Source organism: Mirounga leonina, unplaced genomic scaffold (assembly GCF_011800145.1).
Source record: "Mirounga leonina isolate KUSES-001 unplaced genomic scaffold, KU_Mleo_1.0 Mir_127, whole genome shotgun sequence".
NCBI lineage: Eukaryota > Metazoa > Chordata > Mammalia > Carnivora > Phocidae > Mirounga > Mirounga leonina.
Window position 1 is genome coordinate 57,639,719 of NW_023270316.1, and position 15,667 is coordinate 57,655,385.

At 41.8% G+C, this 15,667-nt stretch overlaps 1 protein-coding gene across 1 annotated transcript; it reads left to right on the plus strand.

Annotated features, from left to right (window-relative positions):
• On the plus strand, positions 1 to 11,000 carry NUDT15 (nudix hydrolase 15). The gene is made up of 3 exons (XM_035003387.1): positions 1 to 241; positions 4,166 to 4,362; positions 9,877 to 11,000. Exons 1-3 carry the CDS (start codon positions 84 to 86, stop codon positions 10,035 to 10,037), a joined length of 516 nt encoding a protein of 171 aa, XP_034859278.1. The 5' UTR covers positions 1 to 83; the 3' UTR covers positions 10,038 to 11,000.
• The last annotated feature ends 4,667 nt before the right edge of the window (positions 11,001 to 15,667 follow it).

Sequence of the window (15,667 nt, forward strand, 5' to 3'; positions counted from 1 at the left end):
TTTCGCCAGCGCAGGCTCCCCGAGGGCTGGCGGCCCAGGGGGCGGGGCAAACGTCACTTCCCCCGGCCTCTGTCGGGGGCGCGATGACCGCCCGCCTGGAGCCTCCCCAGCGGCGTCCTGGAGTCGGGATAGGCGTAGTGGTAATTAGCAGCCAGCATCCTCGTTGTGTCCTCCTGGGCAAGAGGAAAGGGTCAGTTGGAGCCGGCAGTTTTCAACTTCCTGGAGGCCATTTGGAGTTCGGGTGAGCAGCTACAGGGGTCACCCAGGGAAAGCCCAACGTGCAGGGGAAGGATGAACTCTTTGCGTGCGTCCGTGCGTCTTTGCGTGCACGCTGACGCTGCGTCTTCTCGCGCGTTCCTCTGCTCGCCCCCTCTGGCTGATAAACCCCGCCCACCCCAGGTGCACGCTGGGAGCGGGGCACTGAGCTAGGGAGGCTGGGGAAGGAGCTGGCTTAGGTGTTGAGTCCCGCTAGCACAGTCCTCTTCTTCTGGCGTCACGGTTGCGAGCTGGTGTGTGTCGTGCGTTTTTCTAGTTCTTGCACGTAAGGGACGGAAAGTGGGTCTTTATAACCTTCGAGCAGTCCAGTTTTGCCAGTGAAGGTATTTGCTGGTTTGGCTGTGCTTTAAACTTCCACGCATGGACGATCTGTTTCCTGCCCGAGCAGATTTACTTGCACCCTGACCAAGCAGATGGGCTAGTCGAACTCTGTGGGCCTCAGTGTCTTCATCTTTCCAGTGGGGAAGTTGGAACAAAGCACTTTTTAATGTCCCTCTCTGCTTTGGCATTCTGTGGTTTGATAATGGATCAGACCAACAAAAGAAGTCGGGTAGTTAAGGGTCAGGTCTACCCAAGGGTGCAGAAAGCCGGGGATTGTGCTGAAAGGTGGGTTCTGAAGGGAGAATACGGTTAAAGTCAACAGCAGATAAACAGCATCTAAAGCGTTCAGAGCTAGCACTTGTTTTTCCATTAGTGTAAAAGTTCCAGACATGCATAAAAGAGAAAATAGTTGGTGAATCCTCATATACCTGTTACTAAGCTTGTTCTTTCATCTTTATTGCTCCCTCTCAACAGACACACCTAAAACAGCTCCTTGTTTTCTAGACTCTGTCTAAAGGAAAACTGACATTTATTATACCACCCCTAAATAATTCAGTATGTATCTGTAATAGGCTTTTCAAGAGACGTAAACACGTTTTTCCACCTTAACAAAATACCATTTTCACACCTCAAGGTAATTCTTTAATAACCTGTGATACCCAGTCTGTACCGTTTTCCCCAATTGTCTTGAAAATGTCTTTTTATTGTTTCGTACCAATCGAGATCAAAGGAGGAGTACATATTACATGTACTTTGGGGTTGATAAATTTTTTTAAGTCTCCAAATCCAACAGTAATCCACCCCCCCTTTCCCTTTCTTTCCATGCTATGTTGAAGAATTTGGGTCATTCGGAGAATTTCATACATTCTGACTATATTCTTCTAATCCACCTATTTGTTATAAAGTGCTAGTTAGAAGTAGAGGTTTGATCCTAGTTCCCTTTAACCAGACTTTGTCTTTTATGAAACATGGAATTCTTATCTCGTAGCACATGGAATTTTTTAAATGGTCTTCAGGATTTTAAAAAGCATCAATAAGTTTATCATTTTTAGATAATTAAGATAAGCCATCAGTTAATAACTAATAAAATTTCGGGCACACTATATTGTACTTGGTCAATTGTTAATAGGCATTAGGTCACAAACTAAGCACTAGTTAGAATGTATAATTACTGGAGCAATGGCTAAAGATAGCTTAATAATAACACAATAAAGTATTGGAATCTTTACTCAGATATTCAATGATAAAAGCCAGAATTGAACTTTAATGAGCTTTTACTAAGTGCTAGATATTATGCTAAGCTCTTCACATGTATGCTTTCACTTATCTTTATATGACTGATACACTGACTGGGCTAAGTTTGATGGGAAACAGATAGGAAATGGCTTTATTTTCTCCTTCCATTGTCTTTAAACATGATTTGTCTCTCCCTTCTCTGCTGCTCCAAGACATTTCCTGCAAATTCTATTGTTTTCCTGTCACTTGATTATAAAAATAAATCACACTTCGGTCATTGTGATCCACTTCCAAGCATTTGTCTCTCCCCTGTAGTGGGGAAAAGGAGAGAAGAGGAGGGCCTCCTCCTCTTCTCACTGTTTCTGGTTTCCTTCCTTCTCCAGGATGCTGGGGAGGAAGGGAGGGAGCCAGACTTTTTACATTACTAGTGCTGCTGTGGGGGCGCCTGGGTGGCTCAGTCGTTAAGCGTCTGCCTTCGGCTCAGGTCATGATCCCAGGGTCCTGGGATCAAGCCCCGCATCGGGCTCCCTGCTCAGCGGGAAGCCTGCTTCTCCCTCCTCCGCTCCCCCTGCTTGTGTTCCCTCTCTCGCTGTCTCTCTGTCAAATAAATAAATAAAATCCTTAAAAAAAAAAAAAATAGTGCTGCTGTGATCCCCCCATGGGTACGGTCTGGATGCAGTATTCACAGGTGTGCTCTCTTTCTCAGCATATATTCGTTGGTTGGTTGGAAGTCCTATAAGGATGTCTATACTGCACAGTTTTCTGACATAGGTGACTGATTTAGCTTTTGCTTAGCACACTATCTTGCATTTTCTTTATGCTGCGGTGCCCAGTTGTCTCTTGTAGCATCTGTTGGGCCCAGAGGAAATTCACAATCGAAAATAATGCCTTCACTGTCACCCTTTTCTCTTGCTCATTCATCATGGGCTTCTCTAGCCAGTCTCCTGCTTTCCAAATTCTCAAGGTGGGAATAAGCCTCAGTCTCTGTCTTCACATGCATCCCTAAACATCAAGGGACACATTTTAGACTTACCGAAGAGCTCTTACCTTTCTACCGCCCCTACTCTGGTGCACAGCCTGAGTTTCCGCAGCTCCATATGTCTTTAGCAGGGGAGTAACACACCAGTGTCTCCTTGGAAGTCACACCCAATCTCTGACCAGTTTTCTTGGAGCACCTCTCACTTGGCTTTGGGGCAGAGTTGTCCCCTCATCAGGAGGAAGGGAAACATTGCTACTATGCTTGAAAATGCATAACTTTGGGGCCCCTGGGCGGCTCAGTCGTTAAGCGTCTGCCTTCGGCTCATGTCATGATCCCAGGGTCCTGGGATCGAGCTCACGTCGGGCTCCCTGCTCAGTGGGAAGCCTGCTTCTCCCTCTCCCACTCCCCCTGCTTGTGTTCCTTCTCTCGCTGTGTCTCTCTCTGTCAAACAAATAAAATATTTGGAAAAAAAAAAAAGAAAATTCATAACTTCCCTCCCTCCCAAAAATCTCTCTTTTTTATTATGTAGACTGGGTGGGGTGAAGGTCAAAAGACTACTCTGGCCTTTGGAAACTTTTGAGTTTAGATGGCATCTGTTTGGTCTTTTGCCATACTCTTTAGAACTTAGAGGTGTTTATTGCCTCTTGTCCTCAATTTTGAGGCTTAATCAAAAATTGTGAGACTGCAGGAAAAGACATCATCCACTTCTTGATACACCTATAACAACCCAGTGAGAGAGTGGCATTATCTCTTTATTTGTCCAAGATAGAAAGTAATGGACTTTGAAATCAAACCTAGGTCTAGCTAACTCCAAAGCCTGTGCTCTTTTTTTTCTTTCTTAAAAATTTTATTTATTTTTTCAGAGAGAGAGACAGAGACAGAGCACAAGCAGGGGGAGCTGCAGGCAGAGGGGGAAGCAGGCTCCCCATGAGCAAGGAGCCCGATGATGCAGGACTCGATCCCAGGATCCTGGGATCATGACCTGAGCTGAAGGCACATGCTTAACTGACTGAGCCACCCAGGCATCCCAGCCTGTGCTCTTAACTGGTATATCAAACTGTCTCCTGATTGCATTCGGCTTCCAGGCATGTGAACGAGTGCTGAATTGGCTAAATGTTCTTTTTTTTTTTTTTGCTCAATATGAAGTCCTTTTGGTCTTCAGATAACTTCAAATACCTTATACTTCAGATGAAGAGAATGTCAAAGGCAGGGTTGTTGATTGATTATTTTAAAGCATGAGCCAGTTACAGTTCTTCTTGCTTTACACTAGAAATTCCTAGCTAAGAATTTCCATGGCAAAAAAGTAAATTACATAAACAGAATTGAATACAGTGGTATGCTTCTGTTTTCCAGTGAAACGTGGGAAGAATGTGCTCAAAGGGAAACCTGGGAAGAAGCAGCTCTTCACCTGAAAAATGTTCACTTTGCCTCAGTTGTGAATTCCTTTGTTGAGAAAGAAAATTACCATTATGTGACCATACTAATGAAAGGAGAGGTGGATATGACTCATGACCCGGAACCCAAGAACACAGAGCCTGAAAAAAATGAAAGTAAGAGAATTATAATATACTCATGCATCTTCTGAGAGAAGCATATCATCTGAGTATTACAGTATGTTGCCATGGGAAGAGACCTAGAGTCTTTTCGTACAGAAATGTAAATATACTTAAATCCTGAGACCATAAGGACACAGCAGGAAAGAGACCTGGCTCCCGAGCCATACTATTTGACTTGCATCCCGGTTTTTCCACTTAGAGGTTTGCAGCCTTGGGCAAGTTATTTAAAGTCTCTGGGCCTCTTTTTTCCTCTATGATAAGAGTAACCACCTCAGATGGGTTGTTGTAAGGATAAAATGAGTTAATACGCATAAAGAACCAAGTGACAGCCTAAGTACTCAGTAAATCTTAGTTTTATTGTTAGTGTTTTATTTTACTTCAGACTGATTTTAAGGAAAACATTTAAGGTGCCATGCTCAGTGTTCTCACCTTTATAAAGGTATAGATTTCCTTGTATAGAGAGGGACTAACCAGACAAAACAGTTATCCTCCGTGTCGCGTCGGGTGCTCTGAAAGCTGTAACAACAATTGATACTTACTGTGTGCTAAGCGTTGTTTTAAGGGCTTTGCATGTATCACCTCTCTTCAAGTTTCATAAAAGTCTGTGACAAAGAGTAAAATACTGAATTTATCAAATATATTATTTGCCATATGAAACCTGATCTAAGTGGTCTTGTGTCCTGAACCTCCCCTGTAAACATTTAATTTATTCTCTAATATGGAAGAATCTTTTCATTCAATAAATAGTTCCTGAGTACTGTGTGCCCATTACTATTCTGGGCACTAAAGAAGCGGCGATGGGCAGAACAAAGTCCCTGCCCTCTCAGACGTGACATTTCACTGGGGGTGGGGGGAAGGTAACAAATTGGCAGGTATTTTACAGTGTAATTATAAGGAATAAGAAGGATAGGGACACATGGGTGCTGCATCAGATAGGGTGGTCAGGGAGGGCTCTGAGAAGGAGACATATATGCAGAGGCCTGGAGGAAGTGATATTTCCAGATGAATAAATCATCACTGAAGTGTTTTGCAGATTGAATTGATTGAATGAACAGAAGGGCATGTCCCACCCAAAGGCCTGTTGAGTCATATATGATTTTTTTTTTTAATAAAACAGATAACTACTGGAAATCATCTCAAGTGAATTAGCGAAGTCTGAGCCATTTTTAGTCACTATACCCTAACACCAAATGTGTGGCTTTTCTCCTTACACCAAATAATTCTCCAGACATCAGTTGGGTGTCTTACAATTCAGTTGAATTCTTACACAGTCTGGAGTTAGTATCAGATCCCAAAAGTTAAGGAGCTCAGTTCCACAAGACTGTCCCCAGTCACTTCAAATGCCAGTCGAAAGTCCTGGCCTCCTGTATTTCTGACTGCCTGGCTACATTGGGCTTCCCACTACCTCCTCCTCGGGTTCAGTAATTTGCTAGAATGGCCTGCAGAACTCGGGAAAACACTTTCCTTACATTACCAGTTTATGACAAAGGAAACAACTCAGAACAGCCAAATGGAAGAGAGGCACTGGGCCAGGTAGGTGGGGAGAGGGAGGCTGAGCTTCCATACTCTCAAGGAGCATGACACCCTCCTGGCACCTTGATGTGTTCACCAACCGGGAAGCTCTCTGAATTCTGTTGTGTAGGGTTTTCATGGAGGTTTCTATGTAATGGGACTATTGCATATTATTATTGCTACAACTGATTAAATCATTGTCTGCTGGTGATTAACTCAATCTCCAGCTCCTCTCCCCTCACCTCAGGTGGGATGTGGGTGGTGGGAAGTCTTTCTGGTCACCAGCCCCCATCCTGAAGCTATCTAGGGACCTCCAGTGACCCATCAGCTTATTAGCATAAACTCAGATATGGTTGAAAGGGGTTTATTATGGATAACAAAAGTTGTTCCTCTCATCCCTATCACTTAGGAAATGACAAAGGTTTCAGGAACTCTGTGCCAGAAAACAGGGAGGAAGGCCAGATATGTATTTCTTATATCACAGTAACACACACAAAAACACCCAAAAAGTATCCAAAGGCCTCCAGTTGGCCTTGGGCACAACTGAAATCATTCATGCCTTAAGAAGGGAAAGCAGGACAGGTAGGTGAGAAATGTACCAGGTTCCCTGGGGGAGCTCTCTACAAGTTCTGCTCTCTCTCCCATCCTAATTATCCTGGATAAATTGAGGACTAGGAGAGAGGACAGTCCAGGACAGTAACAGTGGGAACAAAACTCAATAGTCTAGATATCCTGAAGCTGTGGGGAGGAGCAGTTGATTACTTGGCTTTTTAACATCAAATTGAAGTGTAAATATGGATATTTCCACGTTAACACTTTTTGTAGGACTCCGTTTCCTACAAAGCAGGATGTATTTCATATACCTGAAGCAAAATATATTTCATATAACTGAATTTTTAAAAACGAATTTGAGGCATCATTTATTCAGGTAATAAATAAGCACAGATCATTGTTATCTAAAAACAGAAACTTCAACTTGGAAGAAATGACCATTTCCTTATTTTTATCTCTGTTACAGGCAAAAAAAAAAAAAAACCTGAGACAAAACGATGAAATAGTTTGGTTTTGTATACTTAGTGTCCTTCATAAGAAGCAGACATAGAAAGTATTCATTTGTAGATAAGGGCCAAGCAGAAAACACCGGAGTGACTGTCCAACCGGCTCTGACCAGTCGGCAGTCAGCTGCCTGTGTCTCTCAGGCCCCAACCCTGCCCGGCCACCCCACCCAGTCCCTGCAGGGATTGATCGGGCCCAGCTGAGCCCCCTGGTGCAGAGTGCTGGCTGCCTCTATTTCTAGTTACCTTCCCCTGACATTCAGAAGGTATCTCAGGTTCAGTTCAAGTGTTCAGTTTCAGATCGTACTTAATGTTTTTCCTTTATTGAACTGTGCATACATAAAGGGCAGAATTTGGGTTCATTCACCTTTGCCTGGCTCCTATTCAGAGTACATTGTTCAGAATATGTTGAAGGAAGAAGGGAACGAGGGAATGAGGTTCCCAAATACAGTACCTAGACTGGCCTACTTTTTAACAATTTCTAAAAGACTATTCTACTTTATGAAGTTCGTTATTAGGGTTTTTGTTACTCTACTGTTGTATGCATTGTTTTTCTCCTCCTAGAATATGGTAGTTTTGAGTCCTTTTTACATGCTTTGTGATTTTTTAAAAATTCATTTATATAACTTTTTTTTGAGTTTGTCTCCCTTCATTTGGTTGACCCTCTCACATGCTAGTAATCTGAAATCAAACAGCATGATTTTATAAGGCCCAAGGTTACTAGCACCAAGTCAGATTTGACCAGAAACACTCATTCCACTCTATCCCTTAGTAACAATATAGCGGGCATTATTTTCACTTTTTTCCCAGTTGAGAGCCCTTGCTGAGGACCAGCTGCAGCACAGCCAAGATGCAGTGGCTCGGTGGTGGTGGTTTTATTTATAGTATAAACATGCGGTCTCTCTCCCATGTTCATCAGATCTTGGATCTGGCTCCCCCGCTTCAGGTTACAAGTTAGAGCATCTTTCCTCCAGCCAGCCAGTTATAATTAGGAGGATCAGCCAGGTGCTTCATTTTCTCCAAGACAAGAGAAACTTTACAGACAGCTCTCTTGAGACTCTGTTAATTCGGCATCTTGCAGACCATTGCTGGGTGACACCTCTCTGTCTCTCTCTCTCCCCCCCTCCCTCTCTCCCTTTCCTTCCTTCCTTCCCTCTTTCTTTTAGTCTGTGGTCACAGTGGCTGATCACTCCTTCCTGAACTTGTTCTAACTTTATGGATTCTCTGTCCCCTGCTTTCTCAGAGTGAAAGTACATACCTGTATTTTATAGGCAGAGAAATACTTAGTGGAAGTAACTGCACTTAAACATAAGTATGCACATGTGATCATGAGGAAACGTAGTTTGAACATGGAGTGTATATCTTAATAATATAGTATTTATATATTCATCTGTTAGCATCTGTGCTTTCATGTTATTTACATCTAAAGATTTAATTAATTTATTTATTTGGGAGAGAGAGCACTTGTGTGTGAGAGTGGGAGGAAGAGGGAGGGAAAGAATCTCAAGGAGTCTCTACACTGGGCTCATGGAGCCCATTCTGGGGGCTTGATCTCACAACCCTGAGATCATAACCTGAGCCGAAACCAAAAGTAGGTTGTTCAGCCCAGTCACCCAGGCAGCCCTCATGTTATTGACATTTAAATCATCAAAGAAGGGGTGCCGGGGTGGTGCAGTCTGTTGAGCAGCCAACTCTTGGTTTGGGCTCAGGTCGTGATCCCCAGTCCTGAGATGGAGACCCTGTCGGGCTCTGCGCTCAGCATTGGAATCCGCTTCAGATTCTCTCTCCCTCTCTCCCCTCTCTCTCTCTCTGCCCCTCCCGCTCATGCTCTCTCTCTCTCTCAAATAAAATAAATAAATAAATAAAAATAAAAAATAACTCATCAAGGAAAACACTGTTCCCTAAACTGTTCCTCTAGAATTTTATGGATTTCACAACTAATAGACACTGTTAAATCTTTCTTCTTTCAATGGATTTTTTTTTAAATTGGTCCCATCCCTACTGTCTTTCTTTTTTTTTTTTTTTAAAGATTTTATTTATGTATTTGAGAGAGAGACTGAGAGAGAGAGAGCACGAGAGGGGGGAGGGTCGGGAGGGTCAGAGGGAGAAGCAGACTCCCTGCCAAGCAGGGAGCCCGATGCAGGACTCGATCCCGGGACTCCAGGATCATGACCTGAGCCGAAGGCAGTCGCTTAACCAACTGAGCCACCCAGGTGCCCTCCCTACTGTCTTTCTACCTAAAGTGTACCGCAACACAGAGAATACTTCTTATTCTCTGCACAGCTTCCATTACCTTTTAAAAAGATGGAGGATAGCTTAGAAATGTAATTTACCGGGGCATTAGTCGGTTAGGTGTCTGCCTTCGGCTCAGGTCATGGTCCCGGGGTCCTGGGATCGAGCCCCGCATCGGTCTCCCTGCTCCGCGAGAAGCCTGCTTCTCCCTCTCCCACTCCCCCTGCTTGTGTTCCCTCTCTCGCTGTCTCTCTCTGTCAAATAAATAAATAAAAATCTTTAAAATAAAAAAAAAAGAAATGTAATTTACCTTATTCTATAGGTGAGGTAACTAGTTTATTTTAACGTAGTATTGTAACCTGTCGTATATAAAGTTCTGTGCGTTTCATTTAAGCCAAATATTTAAGCAAAAATTGAATGGTCCTAAATCTGGGTTTTACCATAATGGGGCTCTTATAAACTTGGCTTCATGTGGAAATAACAGCATGTTTTAAATGATCACCATTCTGTTACGCTCATTCTAAATGCAAATTATGTTGGTACAGCAGAGCTAATGCATAGCATCACTGTGATTAGTAGCATACTGTTATCAGTGGCGAGTCATTTTTGAATTTAATCAATTTTTTCTCAGGATAGGTTAACTTGCCAAAATAAATATTCTTTGTTTGCTTCTAGCTAAATTAATTGATTTGGTATCCTTCTTTTCTAGGTTGGGAGTGGGTTCCCTGGGAAGAATTTCCTCCACTGAACCAGCTTTTCTGGGCACTGCGTTGTTTAAAGGAACAAGGCTACAATCCATTTAAAGAAGATTTGGATCATCTGGTAGAATACAAAGGACATCATCCTTGGGGGTACAAGAAGAAAACCTGATTTATTTTAAAAAGACAAAAGAAGGTCCTGTTAGAAAATGAAAAATATCTACATTTCAGAACAACTCCATTTTATTTAGAAAGTTCCATATGATTGTCAGTTTATTTGATCTCTCTTAATATACCCAACACCTTTTCAGCCAGTACTTGTGAAAAATTTTCGGGCATTATGTCATGAAGTGCACTTCAGACTCAGCGTGACAAATGGTGGTATTGTGGCACTTCTGCTCTCTGTATTTCTTTGTGATTTTTACTGTGCAGTTTGTCATGACCAGCTTGCATGGGGTGGAGGGCAGTAGGATTTGCCTTAGTGTTTCCGTTCAAATAGAGATCCTAGTTCAGATGCTAACACAGTGTGCCTGTTGCAGAATTTATCCTGTCTGTTGATTTTCCTCTTCTGTTTTATTTAAAGCAAAATTTTTAGTACTGAATTATGACCGTCCTTGCACCTGGAGCAACAGGACAGGTCATTAGGGTGTATGTCCCAGAGTTCTGATTCAGAACCTACCTCAAGAGAAGTGAGACAAACCGCCTGAGATATTACCCTGTCATTAACAGGCCATGTAATTTTGGATTTCTCACCTAATCTCTGTGAGATCCAACTTCCTTATATCTAAAAGAAGAGTAGACTAGGGCACTGGTTCTCAAGGTGTGGTCTGGGGAGGTCTGTGAGACCCTTTCAAGGGCACTCAAGGTGAAAGCTGCTTTCATAATACCAGGACATTATTTGCCTTTTCCACTGTCATTCTTTAATGAGTGTACAGAGGAGCTGTCCAGAGGCTAAGGGACATGTGATATTGTAACAGACTGAATGCAAGAAGAAACCAGGCAAGCCTCATGGATGATACTCTTCATAGGTTTATCTCAAATATAGTTGATTGGGAATTCATTGATTCCTTTTTTTAAAATTTAAATTCAATTAACATATAATGTATTATTGGTTTCAGAGGTAGAGGTCAGTGATTCATCAGTTATATATAACACCCAGTGCTCTTTACATCATGTGCCCTCCTTAATGCCCATCACCCAGTTATCCCATACCCCCACCCCACTCCCCTCCAGCAACTCAGTTTGTTTCCTATGACTAAGAGTCTCTTATGGTTTGTCTCCCTCTCTGATTTTATCTTGTTTTATTTTTTTTCCTCTCTTCCCCTATGATCCTGTTTTGTTTCTTAAATTCCACATATCAGCGAGATCATATCATAATTGTCTTTCTATGATTGGCTTATTTCACTTAGCATAATACCCTCTAGTTCTATCCACGTCATTGCAAATGGCAAGGTTTCATTTTTTTGATGGCTGAGTAGTATTGCATCGTATATATATACATCTTCTATGTCCATTCATCTGTCAGTGGACATCTGGGCTCCTTCCGTAGTCTGGCTATTGTGGGGAATTCACTGATTCTTTAGGCTAGAACTTATCACCAAGCAGATGTGTTACAGCTTCAGAGACTTACCACAAACCTGTAGAGTTTTTCCACATCAGCTACTTTAAATTTTTGATAGACTCATTAGGAGCTTGTGAGATTGTTTGTTTTAAATTCACCCAATTAGACATGAAGGTTTATTGCAATGGAAATTAAAAACTAACCTGGGCTGTTATTTATAGGGAAAGGTGAAAGGATAAGTTTCATATTAGAAGGGGATTGCAGGGGCGCCTGGGTGGCTCAGTCGTTAAGCGTCTGCCTTCGGCTCGGGTCATGATCCCAGGGTTCTGGGATCGAGCCCCGCATCGGGCTCCCTGCTTGGCGGGAAGCCTGCTTCTCCCTCTCTCACTCCCCCTGCTTGTGTTCCTGCTGTTGCTATCTCTCTCTGTCAAATAAATAAATAAAATCTTAAAAAAAAAAAAAAAAAAAGAAGGGGATTGCATTTATCCCAGTACCTAATATGCTCAGTTGGCATCCCATAATCACTCAGTAAATATTTCTCTAAATAAACAGATGAACGGAGGAGGATTTAGAACTCTTATGTAAGCAGTTAATTCTTAGGTGATTTGAGAATTGCCTTTAATGGAAAAAAACGAATGTTGACTACTAGCAATATTCTCTTAAGATTAAATGTCGGCTAGAGTTCCTGAGGTATACCTCACCCTGCCAGGACGCTGGGGAACCTGAAATATCTCTTCATCTGTTTGCTAGATCAAGCCCGGAGGTGTCCTGTATCCCCAGATAAGCAAGTGCGGTATCCTAGCAAAAGCATTCCCAGTAGAGCATGATGTGAATTCAGCCTCCCTTACCTCCACTTGGAAGAGACAGTTCCCTGATAGCTTAACTGCTAGCTTTCCAAATAAGGCAAATGCTTTCAGATGAAACATTCTCTTTGGGGCAGCAAGGATCATATTAACTGGGAACTGTGGAGAAGGAAAGCTCAGGGAGTCATCTCTGTGGGAGAACACAAAGTCTTGTTCCAACATAAAATCAATCACATGTCAATGCTGCCTTTTAAAAAAAATAGATTATTTATGTTGTACTGAATTTGAACCCATCACACTTAATCCCAAATTCTCATTCTAGACTTCCTCCCATTTTTATGTTTAAAATGTTTAAGTATTTGGCTTTTTGCATAATAATATTGCTTAGAGTTCAGTATAAATATCATTAAACACCTATCACAGTACTTAGCACACCCCTCTGGTTGGCTAACTAACTGAGGTAAAATACACATGACAAAATTTGCCCTCTGACTTATTTTTGACAGTATACCTAGAATGACTTTTCAAAAACTTGAATCTGATGGTCATTTGGCTTCTTTTCAATTGAGGCTGTTACAAATAAAGCTGCTGTGAGCACTTGAACATGCTTTCTTTGGGGTTCACATGTGTATTTATTTCTGTTGGATGTAAACAGATGAGTGGAAAGGCTGGGTGACAGAGTACATATCTTTGCTAAAGAAATCTTTTTTTTTTTAAAGATTTTATTTATTTATTTGACAGAGACACAAGCAAGAGAGGGAACACAAAGCAGGGGGAGTAGGAGAGGGAGAAGCAGACTTCCCGCTGATCAGGGAGCCGGATAAGGGGCTCGATCCCAGGACCCCAGGACCATGACCTGAGCCGAAGGCAGATGCTTAGCGACTGAGCCGCCCAGGGGCCCCTTGCTAAAGAAATCTTAATGTGCTTAATTTATAAGTTGCCTCTTCAGAACTTGCTGGGGGTATTATATAACATATGAGAGAGAGAGAGATCCTGGATATATAGTTACCAGGATATATATATATATATACACACACACATATATATATATATATCCTATTAACTTTCTAGAATATTTTAAGAAATCTAAATTCTGAAATACATTTAGACACCAGGGTTTTGGATGAGATTGTAGAGCTGTATATATAAATGCAAAGTGAGTGTGTACATCGCAGTTTGATTTCTTTGAGGTACACGTGAAATTCCCTTTTCTTTTTTAATCCGCTGCCCCATCAACCCTCATAAGGAATCTACATCCCTTCATCCTCTGTTTTTCTGTTTGGGTTTATTTGTTGTCATGTTCTTTGTCCGTGTTGATTTGTGAGTGAAACCACAAGCTTCCCTGAGGGAAGAGGTGCTAAGACCGTTGAATTATGAATGCCATGCCTGAGAAGGGTCCTGAAAGGCTTTAGGGCCTGATGCTCAAATTTGGATGGAAGGCCTCACACAATTTCCAGTCAGCAGGTAACGAGCAGATTCCCCGATCTGCCTTCTAACGGCCATCCCGTGACTCTGAAACACTTGGGATATGGCCACACTTTGAGAAAAATAACCACTTTCCAGATAGTTTTCAGTGTAACCAATATGGCCATTGTGCTTTGCACAAACGTAATATGGGAAAGGCAGGTGTAGAATAATAATTTTAAACCTTGGACACTTTGAATGGAATCCTATTGTAATAAATCTGACCAAATACCAACATTACTGTTTACACTTAGTCAAAATGAAACCCTATTGTTACACAATAGAGACTAGTACAGGATGTTCTTTGTGTGCAGTTTAGAAAAAAAATTGAGCAGAGGGAATTTTGAAAAAGCCCATTCTTAGAGCACTAAGCAGTGATTCTGGAGGATGTTTTCATACCAAACCTGTAGCAAATTGTGTTTTCAATGACAGAGAAAGGAGTGATGTTGGTGAATGGGAATATGCTACCCCTAAATATGCCATTTTGGCATGATTAATTAAAGTTACTTAAGAAAGAGCCAATGCAGGGACATTCTGACCCTCCTTTGTCTGCCTGAAAGCAGGAAATAAATCTCCCATGTGAAAGGTACCCTTCTTATATACCAGAGTTAGAGAGACATGCTTATCACCAGAGATAGGGAACTTAGCAACGAGAAGACTGCATAAACAAATACTGTTACTTCTTCACTAATTTATTACCCCAAGCCCAAACCCCTTTGTCTTGTCAGTTCTGCACAAATTTATTGTTTGTCTAAAAGGTATAAAAGATGCCTGCATTGGGCACTTCTTTGATTTTCATATTTTTATGGGTTCCATATATACAAAATTAGATGTTTTTCTCCAATTAATCTACATCAATTTAGTTATTAGATCAGCCAAAGAACCTAGAAGGGAAAAATTTTCTGCCCCGACATGGGGCATGCTCATTTTAATAAAGGTACAATGTACGTGAGTCTCAGACTTACAACAGGATCAAAGAGTTAAATTTTCAGTGTGGGGAAAACAGCAATCCAAAAAGCATGACATTTCTTTTGTTTAAAAATTAATGCTAACTTTTGGGGTGCATGGGTGGCACAGTTGGCTGAGTATCTGACTCTTGGTTTCCACTCAGGTCGTGATCTCAGGCTCGTGAGATTGAGCCCCGTGTTGAGCTCTGTATGTCGGGCTCTGTGCTCAGCATGGAGTCCGCTTGAGACTCTCTGTACCTCTCCTTCTGCCCTGCCCCCTTGCTCTTTCAAATAAATAAATCTTAAAAAAAATTAGTATAATAATAAAAATTTAGGCAAACTTTGATGAGACCCAAGTGTTTGAAAATAACATTTTTGGTCATAATATCTTTAATTGATCATAGTATCTTTAAATTAACACCCATATATGTATTTATTGATTTTTGAAGACCATTCTGGTCTGTGCTACAACTCTTGGGAGTTTCTTTTACCTTAAGAAGTCAGGGTGTTGCAGTTAAGTGTTGAATTTTGAACTGTGTCCTTATGTTTTATTGTACTTGCCACTATTTGGATTTATCTTACTGATTTGTTTATGGGTGTATTAACTGTCCCCTCCCTTGCCCCTCAGCTTCGTCAAGTGCAGGAAGGCAGGCTCTCACTGTCTTATTCATTGCTGTACACTCAGCACTGGAAGATGCTCAAACACATGAGGAAGGAAAGGAAAGCAAAGGACAGGATGCAGGGGAGGGGGAGTTAGCCATGGGGGCTCTAGACTACATTGCGAATAGCAAATATTCCTTCACACTGACCCCATGTCAGTCTAGGAGGCTTTTTCAACACAGCCAGAAGCACCAGTCAATGGGAGACGAACATGGTTGAAAACTATTCCATATGATCACTAATGCTAATATTCTTTGACTTTATATGTCAGAAGGTAAAGTAGCTAAGACATTTAAAATGGAAGTTTCAGCAAAAGATTTAAAAGACAGTATGCCTCATTTAAGGAATATAAGTACCCACTGTGTGG

What these genes read in the sequence shown, in the direction of transcription:
- NUDT15 (XM_035003387.1), top strand. Translation starts at nt 84, where the DNA reads ATGACCGCCCGCCTGGAGCCTCCCCAGCGGCGTCCTGGAGTCGGGATA. An exon ending in GGAGGCCATTTGGAGTTCGG is followed by an intron (nt 242 to 4,165) that starts GTGAGCAGCTAC and finishes TCTGTTTTCCAG; the next exon opens with TGAAACGTGGGAAGAATGTG. An exon ending in AGAGCCTGAAAAAAATGAAA is followed by an intron (nt 4,363 to 9,876) that starts GTAAGAGAATTA and finishes CTTCTTTTCTAG; the next exon opens with GTTGGGAGTGGGTTCCCTGG.